This window comes from Talpa occidentalis, unplaced genomic scaffold (genome assembly GCF_014898055.3).
Source record: "Talpa occidentalis isolate TD23 unplaced genomic scaffold, MPIMG_talOcc4v2.1 talOcc4.15, whole genome shotgun sequence".
Lineage (NCBI taxonomy): Eukaryota > Metazoa > Chordata > Mammalia > Eulipotyphla > Talpidae > Talpa > Talpa occidentalis.
In genome coordinates this window covers 18,462,357-18,486,906 of record NW_023601543.1, presented here as the reverse complement: position 1 = coordinate 18,486,906, position 24,550 = coordinate 18,462,357, and the positions used below count along the sequence as shown (strand labels likewise).

Sequence of the window (24,550 nt, the reverse complement as noted above, 5' to 3'; positions counted from 1 at the left end):
GACTAAGCTGGGCTTTTAATGAACATCTACCCTCCAAGGCCCAAAAGTCCCTAAGACCTACACTCGAAGTTCATAAGATCAAAGCACCTGGGCAGAAAGTGCACCCTCTTCAAACCAAGTACACGTTCCTCTTAGCCTTCCAACCTAATTAAGATACCATTCTCCAGATCCTAACCACGATTGGAAATGGTTCATAGGACCTCGGTATATTTCTCAGCTGAACTATGTAATCAAACACAGAACTCAATTATCCCAACTATGCCCTCCCTATTTTTTTTTATTCTTTTTGTCCTAACTTATGAAACCATTCTAATAAAATCATTCATTATCCCTGATTCTGCAACCCTGAATCAGTACCTAATAAGTTCTTTAACTTCCCCTATGATTGACTAAAAAGCCCTCAGTCATTTTATAACTCTAGTCCCCAGAATCATCAACCACTACTCCAGCTCAAACAGCCCATCAGCACATCAAGTTACATCAGACAATCCTCCCTTTCAGGTTAATATAGCTCTCCAGTCCCCTCACTCTTACATAATTAATATTTTAAAGAAAGTTATCTTAACCATGAAAGCACAGTACTGATTACTCTTACAAGTTTTAAAACATTAGAAAGGCAAACAAAATGTAGTGAAAAGTTCATGGGCTCTGGAACCAGAAAGACCTAGGTTCAAACCCTGCCTTCCTGGCTGTATGGCCTGGAAAAATATCACTTCTCTGAGCTTCAATTTTCTGACCTCTACACCCCCTTACAGAAGCTGTGAGGATTGAAATGAAATTAAAAGCTGAATACCAATGCCTATAACATAAAAGGTGCTCCAAAATGCACCTACATTATGATTACTATTAGCATCATTATTATCATCGTAATCAATCGAGACAGCTCACATTCTTACTCCTATTCCCCTACCTTGGTCTGGGGTCACCCTTGGATCATTTTTTTTTTCTGCCAAGGGTGGGGGTGGGTGAGTGAGGGGGCAGATGTGGGAAATTCTCTTTCCAAGTTTGCCGTCCTAATCTTGCTTGTAAAATTGGACTTGATAGGCTAAAAGAAATTCCCCAAGAGCAACCAAACTTAATCTTTATGAATTCATGTCACCAGTAAAAAGCAATGACTTGTAACAATAATTCAAATTACTTAATAACTATGAAGGGAAAAATATCCAGCTAAGTCAATAAAGAAAATAAATTAGCACAACCTACTAATAAGCTAATAATTGATTACACAAAGAAAGACATAAAATATACTCCTGACACTATCAAGGAACGGTAACTTCTACAAAATGTTACTTACAAATCAGACTTCCAATCTTACAAATTTATAGTAACGAAAAAAATTTTAACTGAAACTTGTTTCATATTTACCTGTAACATAATATAATATCATTAAGTCCCTGCTTTAAAAATTAAGCTTACAAGGTTTTTGTTGTTGCTGTAAGTCAACCAAAGCAATAGATAACATGAACAAATACTTTATCATCGAAATCAGGACAGTTTTAAGATCTTTTTAAAAAGGCATTAATGATGATGCCAGGGAAAATAAAAGAGGACTGGGACATATGTCATCCTGTCACTGGTCTGCTCTTTTCATCTATCACACACAATCCATGTACATATTGCCTTGTCCCCAACATTACTGTTATTACGAAATTTTAACAGTTTGAAGGATTAAGCACCAAGCATTTACATTTGTTGAGATCAAATTACAGACTCTCAGTAAGACATTTAAGTAAATTATTTCTATTTAGGTAATCTAATTCTAGGAATTAAGAGCAATGAGCTAAAATCATTCATTCCAACTTGACAAACTCTCACAGGATGTCTTATTTTAAAGTAAATGTCATGTTCTCAAAGCAAATATTATAATGTTTGGAAATTTTTTTATAAGATTTATTTATTTATGCATACAAGAACTGGGGTGCAAGCCAGAGGTGTGGGGGGGGGTGAGAGGATTCACCAGAGACAGAGTGGGGTGACAGGAGAAGTCTGCTGCGCCATGTGGGTCAGTTCCCTGGCCAGGGATAGAACTTATGTCATAGTGGCTGGCAATAGCTTGATAGCACTGTGTCTTTAACCCCTGTGCCACCAGGGAGGCCCCTGTCTGGTAATTTTTTATATTAGATCAAAGGTATAGAAAACATAAGAGTGACAGAGAAAACTGTGCTCAGTTATTTTAGTTGAGATTTAATAGTAGAGAAATAAATGTGTTTTACGTATTTTTTAAAATCCATGCCTACCTAGGAAAGATACTGGTTTTTGTTCTAAATCAAAGAAATATTCTTTGTTTTTTTAAACCTTGCATGAATTCTTATTTATTCTGGACAAATGGAGAAACTGCTATTTCTAAAGTTGGTTTTTCATCCTCAAAACAAAGGTACTTTTGATTACTCGGGTTCTTTTTCTTCTTTCTAAAATTTACAAGAATCAAATGTAAAGTACAGTAGTAAATATTTCTTGGGTGTCCTAAGTATGAGATTATGTCATTCATTGGTAACCTGCATTGAGTAAGATTATGTGGCTACTAAAATCTGAATAATTCACACTAACTTCAGAAAACTTGACATTTTTACTAGAAATGACTTAATTTAGCTCAAATTTATATAAACACATTCTAGAAAAAAAAATCTCTTAAATTATATTTATAGCTTTTGAGTGTTTATACTCATATTTGACTTATGATAGTATGTTCTCTATAAAGTACAATGTATTCTAGATTTGTACAAACATTTATACATTTGTAAAACCCTTAATTTGAAAGAAAAAATTTATTTAATATAGTACATTTACCAAATCACACTTCCTACAGGAAAAATAAAAGTTTAATACCTACCTAATATGCAGAATACATCAGCAAGGATGGAAGGCATATCCTCACGAAATTCCTAATTTTAAAAATAAAATTATTCATAGCAAATACTAGAATAGTACACCAGAAAGTATGGTTTCAGAACAACACTTGTTAGTAAAATTTAAAAACTAACAAAAGCCCAACACCACTATGTTACAAGTAGTAAAATTCTTCAAATTCCATACTATAAATAAAAATAGGAAAACAACAGTTTAAAAAAAAGTTTAAATGCCTATAATGAAAATTAAAGAAAACCTAAACAAGTGTCTAGGAAATATTAAAGAACACAAATAACATTTTCCCCATAACGTCTCATCATGTTAAAAACCACTGGAATTTGGGGTACCTCACACCTACCTAAAAGTAAGACTTAAAGATGGTACATTTTTCATCCAAAAATTTTAATGCTGTGCTCTGCCTGAGTCAATACTGATCTATGCAAAAATAAAAGTAGTAATGGATGATCATAAATCTAAAAATATATAAAAACAATTATAAGCTAGTGTTCCCTAACTCAAGACTTTCTGAAGATGAAAATAATAACCAAAAATCTCTGTTTTATTTATATACTGATATATATAGCCTTTGGAGAAACAAAAATTCTCTCCTCATTTCTGGATGAAAACTTCAATATTATTCTAGATTTGACCCCTGACATCTTCCTCCCATGCCCAGTGTTAGAGTCATTAGTAAGGAACAATAATTTAATTACTACAATTTGTTCACTCGCACTATACCAAACCTAAAATGAGCCTATTTTCAGAGGCTCAAGGAAAGAAATATAATTCTAAAGAAAAACTGAGAGCTGTAAGAGACATAAAAGATTTGCTCCTGTGGCTAAGATATGGGACTATGAGAAAACCATGACAAAGACGATCCAGTTGCAGAAGTATACATAATCATTAAGAAGTATACATTAAGAAGTACAAATATCATTAAGGACTCAAAGAAAGCAAGTTAATAAAGAACCAAGTATAAACACATAAAGTTTACTTGGACTATTAACTGCCAATAAAATGGGAAAAGTATTAGAATCAGATTCCATAAAAACTCTATAGCCTACAATGATGTCCAATTTACAGAATAAAATAACATTAATTGTTGATCAGACTTTAGTTTCTTAAAGGCTATGAATTCTGGCTAAGTCTACTTGAATGCAAGTACTCAGGCTACTTGAAGATCACAATAGAACAAGAGTTTTCAAACATGGAATATTAATTGTTTAAGAAATAAACTACTCTGATATGAACTAATGCTGCTACTATCGGAGACAGTTTAGGAACCTACTGTTCAAATATGAGGGGGGAAAATCACAACTAAATACAGAACTTCCTTAAGACTATCCTCAGGAAAGCACAAAAATCATACAAAGATTACCTACCCTAACGAAAAAAGGCTACAAAACCTTAACACAGCACAGGGGAAATTCATACTAGTATCAAGAAGCCGTGGGTCCCACCTCAGTAATACTTATTATGGAAATTGTTCTCAAATTGGCAGATGATTTTATAAAAGTTAAAAACAAATGCAATAACAGAATACAACAATTTTGAAAACTCAAACTACAAGTTTAAAATAAATACCCTTACAAATGAGCACTCATCTTTCAATTCAAATAGCAAATAACCATGAAAACATTTGGCCTACTAACTTAAATACATAATGAGTCAAAATAATAACCACTTAAAGGCTAGCCCAGTTATTATTTTCTAAAACAAACAGTAAACACATGAAAAGTGCATCAAATGAATGTTAGCGTATGCAACCTCAGTTTGAAAAATAATTTAATCCTCAATTTTCAATATATCAAATTTATAAACATAACCAAAAATAAAATGTCTTGATATGCATACTGCAGAAAAATATTCTAGCCAAATTATTTTTAGAGTAGCATTTTAAATTAAAAATACCTTGATTGCATTACAAAGTAGGCTTTTTTTGCCCACCAGCTTACCTAATCTTTTCTGCTTTAATCAGACAAAAAAATTAAAATTTTTGTTTTATAGCAATGAACTACCTTAAAACATTCACTGTAATTTTGAATAAAGTAAAATGCAGATTATACACTTTGAGGATCTTTTTATGAAAGGCAAAACAAGACACATAACAATGATTAAATTAATAAAATACATATATACTTACACTAATATCATTAAGAACACTAGATGCGTGTTCATGTTTTAGATTTCCTTTAATGACATGGTATGATAACTCATATAGAGCTTGTTGGAAATCTGCTGAACAGAAAAGGAAGAGTATAAGGATACAGTCTTGAACATGAAAGGCATAGCCTTTGAGAGATCTATATATTTCCTACTTGTCAGAATTATTGTAAACAATAAGAAAAATCAATTTCTCGTGCTTTTGTTAGGGGGTGGAGTCCACAAAGCCTGCAACCCGTTTTATATTGGGGCTGCCCTGTAACACTTTTGCTAGTCAATTTTTTTCCTTTTATTTTTACAAAAACACAATACTGAAAGTAGAGAAAAGTTAACCTTGACTCCACTACTATGATTACAACTTGAGCATTTCTTCTAATCTTTTTTCTATCATTTACAAATTTCACATATTTGCATTCAAAGTGGACATCACCTGGAATTTGGATTCTCCCACTTTTTTTTGTGGAGGAGATAAATCAATTTTATTGTCCATGTTTTATAAAAATCTAGAAATTAAGCTGTAGAGAAGAAACAAACAGGAAATAAGAGGTCAACAGAAATCATGTAAATTTGGATTACTTTTCATGATAGTAAGATGAAAACCACTTCCAAATACATGTGTCTGCCTTCAGATTAGATTTATGTTCACTGTCAAAGCCTGCCATAAAATTATTCAGCATCTTGTCTCCTCTACTGGCTCTTGACAAAATCCTTAAGGTCTCTGAGAAAAGAAATGTACTCCTGATGCTCCAGGACTGTGCGGAGCTCCACTCCAACTCATTTGCAAAAACGGTGTCTACCCTTCATCCCACAAGGGAATCCATTAGGGGTCACACAAGGCCCGTTCCAGTGAATCCATGTTGAGTGTGTAATTCATTTCCCTCCATTCAGACTCGCTGGCAGACTGAAAGCTCACTTCCCTGATGGAAAAAAATGTTTTCCCATCATCTTCTTATCCAACCTCATCCTCTGGATAGTGACAGTCTAACACAAAAGCTTTTATGCCACCCATGAATTTGGGCATGGATGTAAACTCAGGCTCCTGTTCTTTAACCTCTGCCCTTGGGAGGATTCCTAGTCTCCTTCAAATTTTTGGTGGGATGCTATTGTTAATGTTGAAAGTAACAGTGATCTCTTCTCCAGTGACTTTTCACACTAATTCAGCTTCCATTCCTTCACCTCCAGTTCCCAACTCCCCACATCTTGGGTAGGGGCTTACTAAACCTCCTTAATTTCATCATTGAATTCAACAAAAGCTTTGACCCCTTTGGTATGCAGCATGCTGCAGCAGCAGACACAGAGCCCTGGAGGCAGCTGCAGGAGAGGCCAGACCACCACACCTACCCCTCAGGCATGCTGAGCAGGGCTAGGGCCCCAGGGAGCAGGCAGTCTTCAGCTGTAGGGGCCACCAGAAGTCAGAGAGGCAGGTGGCAGGGCCCAGGGCAGAGCAGAGGCAACAATGCTGTGGCAAGCATTTGCAGACAGGAAGCACAAATTGGGCAGAAAATGCTACACAAACACTTTTAAAGGCATTTTCTCATGCTACCAAATCCCCAGAATTATTTTCAGTCAATGAAATCTCTGGGTTGCATTGACAGATAAGGAACAGCAGTAAAAAGAAAGCTAAATTTTATCTGTATCCTATTGTCAGAGAAATTTCTTCCCAAATTTAAATCTTTATTTCCATTAGAATTCAAACTAGAAGAACTACATGCAGAGTTTTTTGTTTTTTTTTTTTTAAGGGGGGGGCAGTTCTATGAGAACTGTCAATCACAAGTAATCCCATTCACTATTAGTCCCCAGAAAAGGATTTTTTGGGGGAAGGGAGAAATTAGTGGTAAGGTAAACACATCTTTCTTGTCATCTTTTTCGCAATACACTAAAAACTTTACCTCTTCGCTTCATTAAAAGTAGAAAAACAAGTAGCTCTAAAAATAATATAAAGTCAATGTAAAATCCCTTCTGAGGGACAAAATAAATCTTTCAGGGCAAAATAAAAAAGCAAATATTTTAAAATCATCTCCCTAAATATGACTACTGGTCACCAAAAAAAGGAAATATAATAGAAATCACAACTATTATCAATCCCTCCTCAAGCAATGAAAATAGTATTTTGCAATGAAATTAATCTGTCCATTAGTTTCTAAGGAAAAATAGCCAGTCATCTTGTTTCCTTATGAAGAATAAAATACAGTCTGCATTTTTCACAAATATGCCTTCATTATGCTTACAATGAACTATATAAAAGCTAAAACACAAAAAGAAAAATTCTATTTTTTATTGAGGTAACACTGGTTTACAACACTGTGATTCAGTTAAAGCATCACACCTCCTCAGATGGGTGTTTATTAGCCCTTTGCACTCCGCTGTCCCCTCTCAGGGGACATCGGAATTCTAGCATATCACTCGGATGTCCCCTCTCAGGGAACATTGCAATTTATTAGTGATTACGGGGAATTGAGGTTATTTCAACGCAACTTTTTGAGACATGCATGTTTCCCTGAAGTTTTATCTTGAAATGGCACAAGAAATTAAATCAAAATATCATAAAATGGTTCGGAATGCAAAGGGTTAGTATAGTAGGAATATGCATTAAATTTCCACTGATGCTTTTACAAAAAATAGTAACTCATTTAAAACTATCCAGATAACTAAGATTTTTTAAAAAGCAATCACTTTTAGGACAAAACAGCTGAGTATCATAAACTAAGTTCCCATAAGAATGTTCTCTTTTGGGCCTCCCTGGTGGCGCAGGCGGTTGAGCGCTGCACTGCGAAGCTGTCCGCAGCCTCTGCAGTGCAGGTTCAATCCCAGCTGGTCGGTGAGAATCCCACATGGCGCAGCAGACCTCTCCTGTCTTGCCCGCTGCTCCCCTCAGCAGTGTATTTAGTCACTCTCCCTGTTCTGTTCCCCGCTGTCTCTGGTGAATCCTCTCACCCTCCCACACATCTGGCCTGTACCCCAGTTCTTGTATAAATAAATAAAAAAGATATAACAACTAGCAGTTATCAAAAAAAAAAAAAAAAGAATGTTCTCTAGGGCAGGGCTTCAGGGAAGGGAGGGAAATATGCTCTAGTGCTCAAAGGGGCTGAGGGAATTTTAATCTTAAACACAAAAAGAGATTAAAGTAGAGAACAAATACAGATGAATGGAGAATAATGTGGCATATATATGTGTGTATATATATATATATATATATATATATATATATATACACACACACACAACTGAATACTATTCAGATATTAAGAAAAAGATGAGGTCTTGCCATTTCCAAAGAGTATGAATGGAAGTGGAGATTACATTAAGGAGAAATATCAGATTATTTAAACACAAAAAGAAACCTAGAAAATTGAGGTTACCAGAAATGGTGGGTGGAGAGTCAGGAGCAAAGGACGGAAGGGGTCCAATGGACTATGGTGGAAATGGTTGGTGTGGTGTAGTAACATACATCTGAAGAGATGTGAACCTATACTTATAAATTATGTACTGTGTTGTAAACCAACATTACTTCAATAAAATATTACAATTTATAAGAAAGAAATACACACACTAAACCTCAGTTTCTGGAAATTTCCTAGTGCAAATAAGAATAATTTTTACTTCCATGTTAGTTCTTCTCTAGTTTATGATTGGTAGCTGGTCTATGTGATTTTTAATGCAGCTAGCAACTGCTAAAATTTAACTGAATATACCAAATCACAGTAATAAAAGCCAAACTATAAAATGACTATATGCAGATCAAATGACACCCATATACAGAAATGTCATCTCACTATAACTATAGTTTTAATCCTAACTGTAATGTGTCCCCATGAAAGCCTTATTTAATGTGAACTATTGCATACCTTTTGTTTTCATTCAGGACAATTTAATGGAAAATAAGATATTAATTTTAATCAAATCAAAAATAATAGGTATAATTCTTTTTCAAGTCTTACCTCTGTAAGTCGAACTATCGTGACTTTTATTTTCACTAAGGATCCGGCATAAATGCAAACTAGAATAAAACAAACATAATCGTATTAATTTCCAATCCCAACATAGATGATCTTACAGAGCAAGTTATATACCCACTAAAAATATTTGGAAATGTACTAAACATGTTTAAATCCATTAGATTACAGTAAGAATAAAACAAACATAAAAACCCTAACTGGTCAGAAGTGGCAGATGCTAATCAATTTATTATTTTGAAAATTAATAAAAGAATAAAAATCAAGTTTATTATGCCTGTCATTTATGGGCCAATAGATGACAAGAAATATCTCCTGAATTATATAAGCTAATGAAAAAAGAATAATAAATTAAAACATTAACATTATAATATCCCTAATAAATTAAAGAATCTAGGCGTCTACTGATGGCTGGTCATATCACAAAAGACATATTTGCTTCCTGATCCTGATGAAAGAAAACATTACCAACCACTGAGTTGCCTTAAAAAAAAAAGGACATAAACCTACATTCACATTATGGGGCTTTATAAACCAATTTCTAGTTTCTTTAACAAATATACTGCCAAGTAGGGAAAAAAGGGTTGTAGGAATCCTTAGGGTAAAAAAGCTTAAGAAACACATTAATCACAATATATGGATTTTATTTCAAAAAACTATTCTAAAAACTAATAATTATGAGTCAACTGAGATATTTTATAAAGACTATCTTTGAAAGACAGATACTAGAATATTTACAGATGAAATGGTAATTACTTCAGCAGAATGGGAAAACAGGTGAGGTTACGGATGAAACAAGACTATCCAGCAACTGACAACTATTGAAGCTGGTCGACAATTTCATTGGGGGAGGGGTGGCTTATTCTATTCTATTTTCTCTCTGTTGTGGTTATTTCAAATAACAAAGTTTAAAACAAAAAATGAAATACTTGTATACATCTTTAACTTAAAGACAGACAAGAAGAATAGATATACTAGATTATGTGGGAAAAGGTATGCTTAATTGGAATTCCAGAAAGAAGAGAAACAACAAGACAAAAGCAATTATTTGAAGACAATAACAGCCAAGAATTCGGTTTTCCAAAACTGAAGTGAAATCCACATCTGGACATATCATAGTAAAGCTAGTAAAAATAAAGAAAATTGACTCAAGCACCTGAGAGGGGAAAAGACAGTATTATCTTCAAGCCCTCTCAACAAGAACACTGAATGCAAGACATTGTTGGAAAATATATTCAAGATGCTAAAACAAAGTATCTTGTCAAAACCTACACCTCCAAAAACAAACCAGTAAAAACGCAAAATAAGAAGTGAGCGTCAAACACATAACTGAGTTCACACAGTAAAGAAATGCTTAGTTTAGGCAGGATAAAAATGCTCCCAGACTGCGGCAAGGAATGAGGGGAAAAGCACTATGTGCATGGGTAATTCTAAATGAATATTAAATGAATAATAATAGCGTTTTGATATTTAAACATGTGTAGTATAGAAACAGGAAGATGGAAAACTTTGAAATACATCAAAATTAAATTGATTTTATCCCACACACAGTTGGTTCAAATTAATTCACTACATTAAACTGACTTTTTAAAATCACACGATAGTTCAATAAATACATAAAAGACATTTAACAACATTCAACTTTGATTCACTATATATTTTTTAAACTTTAAGAAAAACAGGGACAGAAGGGAACTGTTATAATAAAGGAGCAATTCTGACAGTGTGGTTCATGAACCCCTGATTCCTGAGACACTTTCTGCAATTCTTTGAGGTCAATTCATAATAATAATGATTTCAATTCCCTTTGTTGTGGTTGTTCTATTGGCATTTGCATTAATCCTTGAAAAAGCAAAGAAACACTACCGGTACCTTAACATTTATCAAGGTAGTAGCATTGAATGGTCCCATGGAATTTCTCATGATCAAGAAACCAAAGGAAAGAAAAAAGCCAGTCTCAAATTAGATGCCACCACCTATTTCATGATCTTTTTCATGGCCATTCACAAACAAAAGCCAGTTTCACTTAATAATATCCTTGATGGGAATGACATCAGCAATCCTGGAGTAGGTGGAATAGGAAGTCCCCAAGGCCTTCCTTCCCACGGAAAGGTCAATTCAACAACAGTACACACATCAATTCCCTTTAAGAGAAATTCAGAAACCAGTTAGGCTCCTGCACCTCAGGCTAACACTAACCAGCTCATCAAAGCCTCGCTTTTTAACACCCTCTCAACTGGCAGTCTCTCCTCCTGGCAACAGTACCACACAAGTGCAGTACAAGGAAACTCCCAGCTCCCAAATTTTCCCTGGGGAGAGACAGAGAAGACTATATATACATCTAACATTCTGACAGGGTTGGGGGAGCCTGGCCCAAGAGACCAACTTCTTTCTTGAACATACTGGAGGACAGACAGAACTAGCACACTCTTTGGGGCTGGGGTCTACTGGGAACAAAAATGAGCTGATTGGGGAGCTACAGATAGAGAGGACTAGCTAGTCCAACAAAAAAGTCCATACAGCTCATCAACCTCTCCCCCAGGGAAAGACTAGAGCAGGAGTCCAATGTTCCAGCTTTTTGGGAAACTGCCCAAAGGACTTAGGGTACTGACAGGACATAGCACACTCCAGCTACCTGGGGGCCACTAATAACAAAAAGAGTTGGGTTGTGAGATGTTGTTCCAGAGGACATATTGTACAACAGACAGCATCAGAGGCTGAAAGAAGATGGGTTTCAGAAAAAAAGAAACTGGGCAATATCTCTAAATTATAATCTCTATACAGAAATCCAGAGAAAACACAACCAGAGGAAAAGGTTTGAGAGGCTTCCCTATATTAAGTCAGTCAATAATGTTTTCATACGTAATGATATTGACCCAACGTTGGAACGATCACCAAGAAATGGGAAATGGCCCGATAAAATAAAAAAAAAAAAAAAAAAGAATCTTCAGAAACTGACCTAAATAATCAGAATGATCTGGCCTGCTGTAAAAGAACCACTAAAGGATAGAGTTTAATGAAAAGGAACTAATTAGCCATCTGAAATGTAAAACATATAAACAAGTACAAAATGCTATAATGCTATAATAATGGAACATAAAGAACCTAAAAGTTAAAAGACAAAAATAAAGAGGGGCCTCCCTGGTGGTGCAAGGGGGGTTAAAGTCACAGCCCTATCAAGCTATCACCAGCCACTGCAGCAGGAGTTCAATCCCCAAACAGGGAGTTAACCCACATGGCACAGCAGACCTCTCCTGTCTCACCCGCTGCTCCCCTCAGCAGTGTATCTCAGTCAGTCTGCCTGTTCTGCTCCCCACTCTGTCTCTGGTGATCCTCTCACCCCTCCCCCTGACCTCTGGCCTACACCCCAGTTCTTGTATGCATATATAAAAACAAAGACATACAACAGGGATACCCACCCTCATCACTTATGTTCAATATACCATTAGAAGTCCTAGCCAGAATAATTAGACAAGAAAGAAACAAAAGGCATCCAATAAGGACAAAAAATGAAATTATCTCTGGTCACAGATGATGTTTTGGGTAAATTACACACACACACACACACACACACACACGTTAGAATAAACCGATTTTGCAATGTTGCAGGATACAAAAAGAAAATAGTTGTTTTCCTATATACTAACAATGAATGATCAAAAAAAAAAAAGTTAAGAAACCAATGCCACTGACAGCGCACCAAAAAGAAGAGTTAGGGCTAAATGTACAAGGAGGCAAAAGATGTATACCCTGAAAACTATAAAGCATTGCTAACACACTAAGACAGTACAAATAGACAGACATCCAGTATTCATATATTGGATAACTAAATATTGGTAAAATGCCCACACTACACAAAGGTAGGTACAGATTCAATGTAATCCTTTTCAAAATCCTAGTGACTTTTATTTTTTTGCAAAAATTGGAGTGTAAGATTCTAAAATACATGTGGAAAGACAAAAACCCAAATAAGCAAAATAATCTTGAGAAACAATAAAGCTGGAGACTTACAATTCCTGATTTCAAAACTTATTAATTACAAAGCTGTAGTAACCAGTACAGTATGGTGTTGTCATAAAGACAAATATATAGGTCGATGTAACAGAATAAAGGGACCAGAAATAAACTCACACACATATGGTCAAATGATTTTTGGAAAGACCAAACAATAGGGTAAGGTCAGTCTCAATGAGTGGTGCTAAGAAAACTGGATATTCATGTTGGAAAAATGAAACTGGACACCTAACACCTTACACAAAAACCTACTGAAAATGAAATAAAGATAAACATAAAATCTGAAACTGTAAAACTCTTAGGAAAAAACAGAAGCAAAGCTACATAACATTGATCTTGACAATGATTTCTTGGCTATGTCTACAGAGTAGACATGAAACTAAAAATAGTGTTCACAGAAAAGGAAACAATCAGCAGAGTGAAAAAGCAGCAAAGGGAATGGAAGAAAATACTTGCAAACCATTTATCTGATAAGGGGTTAATATAAAAAAACCATAAAGAACATCTGCAAGTCAATAGCAAAAGAACCCAATTAAAAATGGGCAAAGGACTTAGACATTTCTCCAAAGAAGACAGATGGCCAATAGGTATATTCAAAGATGCTCAACATCATTTATTATCAGAGAAATGCAAATCAAAACCACAGTAAGACATCACATCACACTATGAGGATGGCCATTATCCAAAAGAGAAGAAAAGCCAGGACACCCAATAAAGGACAGTTTTAAGAATTCTTAAAACTCAGTAAGGAAAGAAGCAATCCAATTTAAAAATGGGCCAAAGACCTAAAGGGACACCTCATGAAAGAAGATATACAGGTGCCACAAAAGCATATGAAAATCTGCTCTACATCATGTCATCAGGAAAATATAAATCTAAACAGACATGACTACATAACTATTAAAATGGCAAAATAGGACCTCCCCTGGTGGTGCAGCGGTTGAGCGCTGGGCTGCAAAGCTACCCGCAGCCTCTGCAGCGCTGGTTCCATCCTCGGCTGCCAGTGAGGGTCCCACATGGCGCACAGACCTCTCCTGCCACCCGCTGCTCCCCTCAGCAGTGTATTTCGTCAGTCTGCCTGTTTTGTTCCCCTCTATGGTTCTGGTGAATTCTCTCACCCTTCCACGTTTCTGACTGTACCCAGTGCTTATATAAACAAATAAATCTTAAAAAAATAATAAAATGGCAAAATATGGAACAATGACAATAGCAAATGCTGACTAGGTTGTGGTATAATCACTGCTGGTGAGAATACAAAATGATACGGCCACTTTGGAGCACAGTTGGATGGTTTCTTACAAAACTAAATACACTCTTACTTCATAATCCAGCAATCCCATTCCTTGTTATTCACTCAAAGGAGGTGAAAATGTAAATATACACAAAATCTGCACACAGATGTTATAGCAGCTTTACTCATAACTGTCAAAAGCAGAAGCAACCAAGTGTCCTTCAGGAGATGAATGGATAAACTGTGGCACATCCTGACAATAAAATATTTTTCAGCACTAAAAATGGGCTATATAGTCATGAAAAGACATGGAGGAACTTTAAAAGCATATTTCTAAGTGAAAGAAGTTAAATCTGAAAAGGCAACATACTGTATGATTTGAACTACATGACATTCTGCAAAAGACAAAGCTATGGAAATGGTAAAAAGATAAGTGCTTGCCAGAGGTTGGGAGTGGGAGGGAAGATGAAGAGGCAGAGCACAGAGGATTTTAGTGCCATGAAAATGTTCCGTGTGATTCTCTAGTGATGGATGCATACGTCGTTCATCATACGTCGTTCTAAAACCATAGACTGTACAACACCAAGAGTGAAGCCAAAGGGAAACTTGTGAACTTTGGGTGATCATGAAGTGTCAATGTAGGTTCAACAACTGTAATAAATAAACCACTCTGGTGGGGAATGTTGATAGTGGGGAAGGAGCTAAACATATATACATGGGGGCAGCGAACAAATGGAGGAAATCTCTGTACTCGCCTCTCAATTTCTCTATGAATCCAACCCTGCTATTAAAAAATATATAAAAAAAAAACAGAAAAGAAGTGTTGAGGAAGATGTAGAGAAATTGGAACCCCTGTATACTATTGGTGGGAGTGTGAAATGGTGTGGCTGCTATGGCAATCAGCATTGAAGTGCCTCAAAAATTAAACACAGAACTACCATAGGATCCAGCAATCCCACATCTAGGTACTGATTCATAAGAATGAAATAAGGGCGTGTGGCACAGTGGGTTGAGCGCCGCGCTGTGAAGCTGTCTGCAGCCTCTGCAGTGCGGGTTCAATTCCCGGCCGGCCAGGGAGAAGCCCACATGGCGCAGCAGACCTCTCCTGCCTCACCCGCTGCTCCCCTCAGCAGTGTCTTTGGTCCGTCGGCCTGCTCTGCTCCCCACCCTGTCTCTGGTGAATTCACTCACCCTCCCGCGCCTCTGACCTGTACCCCAGTTTTTGTATAAATAAATAAATCTTTTAAAAAAATGAAATAAGGATCTCAAGAAGTTATTTGCACTCCCAAGTTCACTGCCACCATTAGTCACAATAACCAAGAAGAAGAAACATTCTAAATGTCCATCAATGGATGAATGCACAAAGAAAATGTCATATATACATACAATAGAACATTATTCAGTCACAAGAAAGAAATTATGTCACATACAACATGGATGTGCCCTGAAGGCAGTATGCTAAGTCAGGAGAGTTACAGGAGAAATACTGCATGATTCCACCAATCTGAGCTACCTAAAGCAGTCAAACTCATCAAAGCAAAAGTAGGGCTTCAGTGGTTGCCAGGGGCTGGAGGGAAAGAAATGGGGAGTTATTGCTCAATTGATATAAAGCAATCACAGAAAATGAAAAAGATCTAGAGGTCTGCTGGTTATAGTTAATGATACCATACCACTTACTTAAAACTTTAAGACTGATCTGTTATTTTTCCACAATAAAATGCCTTCGATAAACACATCTTTTTTAGAATATTCTATGTGATGAATGAAAATATACACATAAAGCCATTCCTGCCCCATACCAAACTACTGTTGGCTCCAAGAAAAGTATTTAAGCAACTGTTTAAATTGTGAGCTGAACTACCTGCTTTTTCATAGAATACCATTGTTATTTGAAAGAACAACTAAGTATAGCTATTCAGACTAGGTCTTTGGCAAGCATTTTCTCAAAAATAAGCCAAGTGAACCAATAGCCTCAAGTTGTTACTGAGAGTATCTGTTGTCCATGATAAAACATAAGGTTTCAAAGAAAAATTAGAAATTTGGAAAACTTGTATCTGCTACTATGGGCTTGTCTACTTTCCAATTCATACACTCCTGATAAGTTCTTCCAATTCGTACCATCCTGATTCGTTCAGTGATGATACTAAAAACTGTGTTTTTGAGAGTATACAATATAGTGTGTCAATATTTGAAAGCAGTACATCACTCAGTGAATCAATGTCTTCTAAATGACCAATGCATGATGCTGCAAAATAATGCATGGGTAGGGCTCCCTGGTGGCACAAGGGGTTAAGCACCACACTATGAAGCAATCCACAGCCTCTACAGCACGAGTTCGATCCCCAGCCGGCCAAAGAGCAACCCACATGGTGCAGCAGACCTCTCCTGACTCGCCTGCTGCTCCCCTCAGCAGTGTACTTCAGTCAATCTGCCTGTTCTATTCCCCACTGCCTCTGGTGAATCCTCTCACCTCCCGCATCTCCGGCCTGTACCCCAGCTCTTGTATGCATAAATGAATAAATCTTTAAAAAAATAATAATGCATGGGGAAAAGATTCTAAGTAAAAGAGAAACAAATTTCAATTGAACAAAGTACAAACAATTCACTGATGTGGTTTTGGGTTTCAGATTGCAACAAACCATTAGGAAACTACCACTTGACGAATTTTGATGTGATATTAAAGAATAGCTACTATTAACCAGAAAAGCTATTAAAGTTCTCCTTTTTGCCAACCATTTATCTATGGGAGGTTAAGTTTTCTTCATGTACTTGAACTACAACAATGTATTGGAAGCCCTACCACTCAACATACACAAAAATCAACTCCAGGTAGGTAACATTTAAAAATGAAAAGTAAAAGAGTGTCCAGAAAATCAGAGAAAAATAAATTCATTAACCTTGGAATAGGGAAAGACTGCATAAACACAAAAAGTACTAATCACAAAACAAAATATTGATAAATTTGACAATAAAAAGTATAATCTGTTCATTAAAAATCACCACCAAAGGAGTAGAAATGTGAAAGTCAACAAATAAAAGATATTTGCCATACATATAGTGTAACTCACAAGACTCAAGACTATATAAAGGACTCCCACATCAATGAAAGAAATGCAAACATCCAATAGAAAAAAATGGGAAATAATACAAAGAGGCTGGTAGAAATCCAAATGACCAGTGACATATAAAAAAGGTATCTAGGAAAATATAATTCCCAATAAAATACATGCACACCACACTGACAAAGATTTTAAAGTCTGACAATAGTCAACAATAGCCAGGATATAAACCAAGGTGAACTCTCATACACTGCTAGTGGGAGTATATTTTGAAATAGTTTGATAGTATCTACTAGAGCTAAAGTTTATCAGAATCTAGAGCCCAGCAATTCTGCACTTAAGTTTACATCCCACAAAAAAACATGCCTGTGCACACCAAGATACTAATATAATAATGCTTCTATTGGCACTGTTGGTAATAGCCAAAAAATCTCAAAACAACAAAATTCATCAATGGCATAAAAGATAAGCAATTTGTGGTATAGTTATACAACGGAGTATTTTGCAACTATAAAAATGAAAGAACTGCAAAAATATGAATGAACTCACTGATTTTGATTTTTATTTATTATAATTAGTCTTTTTAAAATCAAAATCAACAAGCAACTATAAACCAGAAACACACTACGGGGTGGAGGGGGAAAGGGAGGTGGGGCTAGGGTCAAAATAAGGGGGGTAGGAATTGTATGGGGACTATAACCAAGATGAAAATGCATACATTGTGCAAAAATGAAAAATGATGTAAAAAATACATAAAATAAAATTTAAAAAATATGAATGGACTCTAAACACACAAAATTGAACAAAAATCACCAGATACAATAGAATGGACTCTCTGATCCGTTTACAAGAAATTCAAAAAGAACAAAGTTAAGCTTACTGGATAACAAAGCTGTAAATGTAAATAAAGAAAAGCATAAATGCCAGGCAAATGGTTACCAAAGGGGAGATGAAGAGGGTTCCATCAGGAAGCGGGTTATGCTGTCTTGACCTGGGTGTGAGGTGCATGGGCGTACATCTCACAATGACTCTTAAGTTCTTCATTTAGGTTTTAAGCACTTTTCTGGCTTTTTTTTTTTTAATTTCACAACTTAGGAGGAAATATTATAAGTTGCACAAGGCTCTAAAAAAAAAGAACCAATAAATGTATGTCTCTTGCTTTCATGTTTAGCAATCCTTTTTTCATAGTCAAAATAATTTTAAGTCTTTAAGACTATGTTCATCTATCAACCTAAAGTTAAATATGATACCACACTATAATCATCCACAGAAAGATTACCTATTCTGCAGATTATCCAAGCCCCGTCACCTCTCTTGTGTCTTTTATTTCAACATTTCAACATCATGATGAGCAGCTCAAGTTGTTAAGTCAATAAACTTCCTCACCGACAATTCACTTGTAGGTCTCACGTGATTATTTCCAAAACCTAGAATCATCTGCTTCAGACTAGCACTAGAGAATATAACCTAAAAATGTCTGCCACCTAGTTCCTTTTTTGTTGTTGTTGAGTATAAGAAAGTGTGTCAAAACTGCTTCTATATTTGTTATAAAGAATTAAAACAATTTCCCCTTGTGGTTCTCACTGCCCCCATAGGTTCAATTCCCTTTAGAATGCAATAGCAGGAAACCTGCCTTTTAAAAAAGAATGTAACATATCAACTCATCTTTCCCTTTGTACTCAGGCTACTAAAATGCTAAATCAAATGTTCCTTATGGTGACTATATCTGCTTATTTACACTTTAAATAGCTTCATTTTTCTATTTGCTTTAATAAGCCTATTGCATATGTTCTTTGCAAAATCCTTCCATCAGCAACAAGGGGAGTATTGGTATTCCAAATTCCACCTAGGGCCTCCCCTGGTGGCGCCCGCATTTGAGCGCTGGGCTGCAAAGCTACCCGCAGCCTCTGCAGCAGGTTCAATCCCCAGCCGCCAGCGAGGGTCCCACATGGTGCACAGACCTCTCATGTGGCGCCCGCTGCTTCCCTCAGCAATATATTTCGTCACTCTGCCTGTTCTGTTCCCCGCTCTGGTGAATTCTCTCACCCTCCTGAGCTTCTGATTGTACCCAGTGCTTGTATAAATAAATAATCTTCAAAAAAAAAATTCCACCTAATCTAATTGTTACATAATTTTAAGAAATAACTAAAATACATTTCTAGTCTTTCAATCACAAGGCCACAAACATTCACTAGGATGTAGATGGTAATGTCATTACAAACTATTAGCAACTCAAGAATTTGCTCAAATTGTATCAGAAATCATCAATGGGCTATTATGATAAAGCACTTCCCTTGTATAACATACTTCTATTTCCTAGTATAAAAGATTTCTTCATACAATGGATGGTGACAAAGATGTGGAGAGAAAGGAATACTCAGCCACCGTTGGTGGGAATGTAATTTGCAGCAACATCTATGAAAACATGAAGATACCTCAAAAAAAGGGGGGAATGCCATATGATCTAGCAATACCACTGCTAGGTATTTACCCAAAGAATATGAAAACACTATATGGAAAGATTCATGCACTCTTATGTTCATAGCAGGATTATTCACAACAGCAAAGTCATGGAATCAACCCAAATGCCTACTGACAGGTGACTGAATAAACAAAATGTGGAATGTGTACTCGATGGAATACTGCTCAGCTATTAAAAAGGTGAAGCAGTACATTTGGGGACAAAAATGGATGGATCTTGAGGTGATTATGCAAAGAGAAATGAGTCAGGAAGTAAAAGACAATTAATGGACAGTTTCACTGATTTTAGGAATATAAATAACCAAAGAAAACAAACTGGCAAAGCGCAGCAAAAATAATTCTTAAACTCTGTGAAAAATATAATTATTACCAGAAGGGATGAAGGGGGATGAAGGAAGAGGAGACAGGGAGGAAACGTGATAGGCTATTGGCACTGGATCTTTGGTGGAGGATGAGTGAAGCATGTGCACATACAGAGGTTTGAAATTGTACTCCCAAAGTTACATGGTTATGTAAACAACCAGCAAATCAATATTTGAGAATAGGTCAATTGCATGGTAAAAAAAATAAAAGCAAAGCATTCTCCTAAGTTACAGAAGGAAGCTAAAAACAATTCCTAAGAATATTCTCCCAATCAGATTTGTCTGTGCTCCTCTCCCTAACTAACCCACTAACAGAAGAGAATGAAGTATCCTTAAAGAAACATTCTGCTTCTGAATGGGGCATCTGTCTTATTACACCTATTGAACAGTTTTATTTAGTACTCTGTCCTAAATTTCAAGGGGAGAAACAAACCACCACCAATGGTTGTCCATTTTAATGTGACTTAAAAAAATAAAATATTCTGTCTCAGTCCAAATGCAATTAATTGATTTAATCCATGAATAACCTTCAAACAATTGAGTTTTCTATTTTTTACCACTTTTAAAACATTTAGTGCTATTGTGAAGATGCTATCTCAGGACCCTGAGAACAAAGACAGAATCTACTTTTCTGTCAAAGATTAAAGAAACTGGGGCCTGCCTCCCTGGTGGCACAGGGGGTTAAGACACAACCTATGAAGCTATCTGCAGCCACTGCAGTTCACGAGTTCAATCCCTGGCCAGCCAGGGAACAACCCACATGGCGCAGCAGACCTCTCCTGTCTCATCCGCTGCTCCCCTCAGCAGTGTATTTCGGTCAGTCTGGCTGTTCTTCTCCCCGCTCTGTCTCTGGTGAATCCTCTCACAAACACACACACACCACCACCTCGGGCCTGTAGTCCAGTTCTTGTGTGCATAAATAAATCTTTTTAAAAAAGATTAAAGAAACTTAAACTGAAAGTCTTAAATTCTTCCAAGGACCAAAGTAATTTGTGAATACTTCTTAACATGAGTATTTATTTATTTCCACCTTACTTGCCCCCTTTTTCCAGCAATAAAGGAAACACAGCACAAGCCTGAACTACTTGATTATGCTCAACCTCGCAAAGCTGGCTTCACCTATAAAAAGCTGATGTCAATGTGTGTTTCAATTAGTTCTTAAAAACAAAACAGAAAAGGCTAAATTTGGTTAAGCAATTTGCTATCTGCATTACAATTCTTAAAACAGAAACAACTGACAAAAATGAATATTGTGACAATACAGTTTTATCTTGAAACACTTATGAAAATGAAAACTTGCATTTATAACAAAAAGGTACAGAAGAAATGAAAGACAGGAGATTCTGCACACAAATGCATAAAGAGTACTCAATGAGAATTTAAGCATATGGAGTAATTTAATTTTTATAACAAAGAAAGAAGTAGCCTAAAAAATTTCCTGATATTGCTATGTTTTCTGAAGAATACATTTCTCTTGGGGGGGGGGGGGAAACAATGCTTACACTTAACCTGTAATAAAGGTGAAAATGAGAAAGCAAATGCCAAATGAAAACAGACATGGAGAAAAGGTTTCAGATAAAACTTTGGCTGAATTTAGAGCACCTTTTGAAGAAGGAAAAAAAAGACAACGACCAAGACTAAAGTTTCTTAAAATGATTATTTGCTGCAAACTCCCCCCTCCCACATCAGGTCAGACAACAGGGAACATCCGAATATTCTCAGATAAGTTCTGAAATGTGTAAAATCATTTAATGGCAGGTGAAAATGAATGACAACCACAGCATTCAGCAATTATAAAACTTTATTATAACTACCAAAACTTAGTAATGTGAAACATTAACAAAAATTTCTAATGGATATGAAAGTTTTGAAAAAGAATTAAGTTATTCAAACAAATGGTACCTAACAAATATATCAAAAATTAGATCAAGTATTGACATGAGGCTAACATCTTCACATTAAGAGCTTGGAACATAAATCCTCCATTAAGGTTGTCTGTGCCACAAAGAAATGCTGAGCTCACCGTATTAATGATTTCTACTAAAAGCAAAATTCTCCACCAAATCTACCCTACATGCAAGTTTATTAGTTTAATCATGGGAAGTCCTATGCTAATATGAAACTACCAAGAAATTAAACCTAATTCCAAAATGAAAGCCATTAAATCCTTATGTTGCATATTTTGCAGAATTTGAAAGAGTTTGCACTCACATGTGGAACCTGTGATTATAGATCTAAGTGTTAATGGAAAGGATACTTAATTACGTTTTGAGAATCCTCCTTTGTCTTTTCAATTATCTCTTGCAAAAGATTATCTCAAAAATTGGATAATTTACCATTAAAAATATAGTATCTGTGCAAACAGGTTAGCAAGGTACATGATTCAGATTCAAATGTGGGCAAAATACAGTTTTATTTTCTCCTTAACTACCTAAATACAAAAATTATTCCTCAAAGCCAAGATCTCCCATTTGAATAGACAGTTGCTTTTCAAGAGGCACAATTAAGAATCTAACCTCTCCTAAAGTTATGAATGTCCTCATACATCTCATATGTTGCCTTAATACTTGTATGCTTAATGACAACTCCAAACACACAGACTAATACTTGTAAGAAGTGATGAGTCAAGAAATGAACAACCTCATGAGATACATCACACAGGGGTTAAAGTCAGCTATCAGGCTATCAACAGCCACTGCAGCATGAGTTCGAGCCCCTGGGCAGGTAGCTGGCCCATATGGCACAGCAGACCTCTCCTGTCTCCTGGCTGATCCCCTCAGCACTGTATTTCAGGGGATCCGCCTGTTCTCCTCCCCACTCTGTCTCTGGTCGGTCCTCTCTCACCCCCTGAACCTCTGGCCTACACCCCAGTTCTTCTATGCAAAAATAAATTTATTTGAAGGAAAATTCCATTCAAGATAAAATTTAAATGGTCATATTCTACAAGCCAAATCTATAAATAGATTCACTAATAATAATTTGGTGGCACATTACCTTTTAAGATTCCCAGTTGCTGTTTTATAGTTGAGGCTGTTTTTTGTAACATTTACAACACCATTTTGTTCTAATAAAATGAAAATGCTAACATCTATCTTTAGCAAGACACAGAAACTCCAAGGTTAACCATCTGCAGAAGTTTTCAAAGAGGAAAAAGGTTATATAAATGAAGTCTACATACTTGATGTGCTTGACTAAAATACTTCATTATTTCACACAACCAACAACTTTAAACTCTCTTCATGTAACATAATACAATTAAAAAACTGATCATACTGATCTGGATCTACAATAATTCAAACTACATTACACAAACCATGTAACAACTACATACATGTAAGTCCTAATAACAGTTTTGAAGCAGCTCTTCAAATAACAGGAACTATACAGGTACCATGGGTCACGTAAATATATATAAAGTGAGTCTAAAATTCCATTTTGACTAGGTATTTCAACCTCCCACATCACTGTTTTTCTCCAACCACTGCCAGTCAGTGCCAAGAAGAATTTCCCCTCCTAGCCCTAATAACCATTCATTCTAAGGTCGGAGTAATAACAGCAAAACTGTCCAAAACAGCTGGAAGGAGGAAGGTGAGCAATCTACAAAGATGACAGTCCCTAGAATATAAATTGGTTTTAAAAGTAAACAAGGTGAAGAGATTTACTTTGGGGAGGGGGGGCGGGAGTTTATCCTCATCTAACACAGATGAAGAGGATGGTTCTTTTTTCTTTTTTGGTTTAGGCACTTCCTGTTCTACCTTCTCGGCACACAGGAGGATTAATAGCGATCTGTCAACTAGCAGGTACGGAAGAATTGGAAAAAAGTTGCTACCGGTTAAAAATGGATGTTTATCAAATAGACTTCTTGGTCGGTTAAAGAATCAAAAAAAAAAAAAAGCACTTGAAGCATATGCTAGAAAGGTGGAGGGGGTTTGAGGCCGAAGAGTTGACCAAAAAGAAATATGATACTTAGTTCCCACTCTTCAAGGGTCTCTCAATTCCTTAGAGAGCTAAAAGCACATGAAACAAGGGTCAGAGACCAATTAATTGCTAACCTGAGTGGTACAGACTTACAGTGCAAGAGCTGTCCAGGGAAGTTTAAATATCTAAAGATTGGAATAATATTACTTTTAATAGCTATCACTTGAGCACTTACTATAAGCCAAGTGCTTTACAGGCATTATTTAGTCTCCACAACAACCCTTTGAGTACTTATTAGTCCCAATTTACTCAAGGAGAAACGGTCGAAGTGGTTAAGGAACTTACCCAAGGTCACTCAGCTAGTTAAGTGGCTAAGGAGGCCGCTTAGTCTGGCGATCCAATTCTAGAGCTCACACTGCTAAGACTCCGTAAGGCCGTGAGAGCGCGGGGGAGGGGGACGCATATAGGCCGACAACGTTACAAGCGCAAGATCCTGCAACGCGTAGCCCACGTTTCGTTTCA

The 24,550-nt window shown here is 36.2% G+C and overlaps 1 protein-coding gene and 1 pseudogene across 1 annotated transcript in view; both read right to left on the bottom strand.

The window, feature by feature from the left end:
* The window catches only part of THOC2 (THO complex subunit 2), a 95,693-nt gene that overhangs the window by 69,906 nt on the left and 1,237 nt on the right, over positions 1-24,550 (bottom strand). Inside the window, 3 exon segments of the mRNA XM_037511991.2 lie at positions 2,831-2,882; positions 4,991-5,082; positions 8,949-9,007. Coding sequence (XP_037367888.1) covers positions 2,831-2,882; positions 4,991-5,082; positions 8,949-9,007 — 203 coding nt within the window.
* On the bottom strand, positions 5,101-6,519 carry LOC119245920 (complement component 1 Q subcomponent-binding protein, mitochondrial-like; annotated as a pseudogene).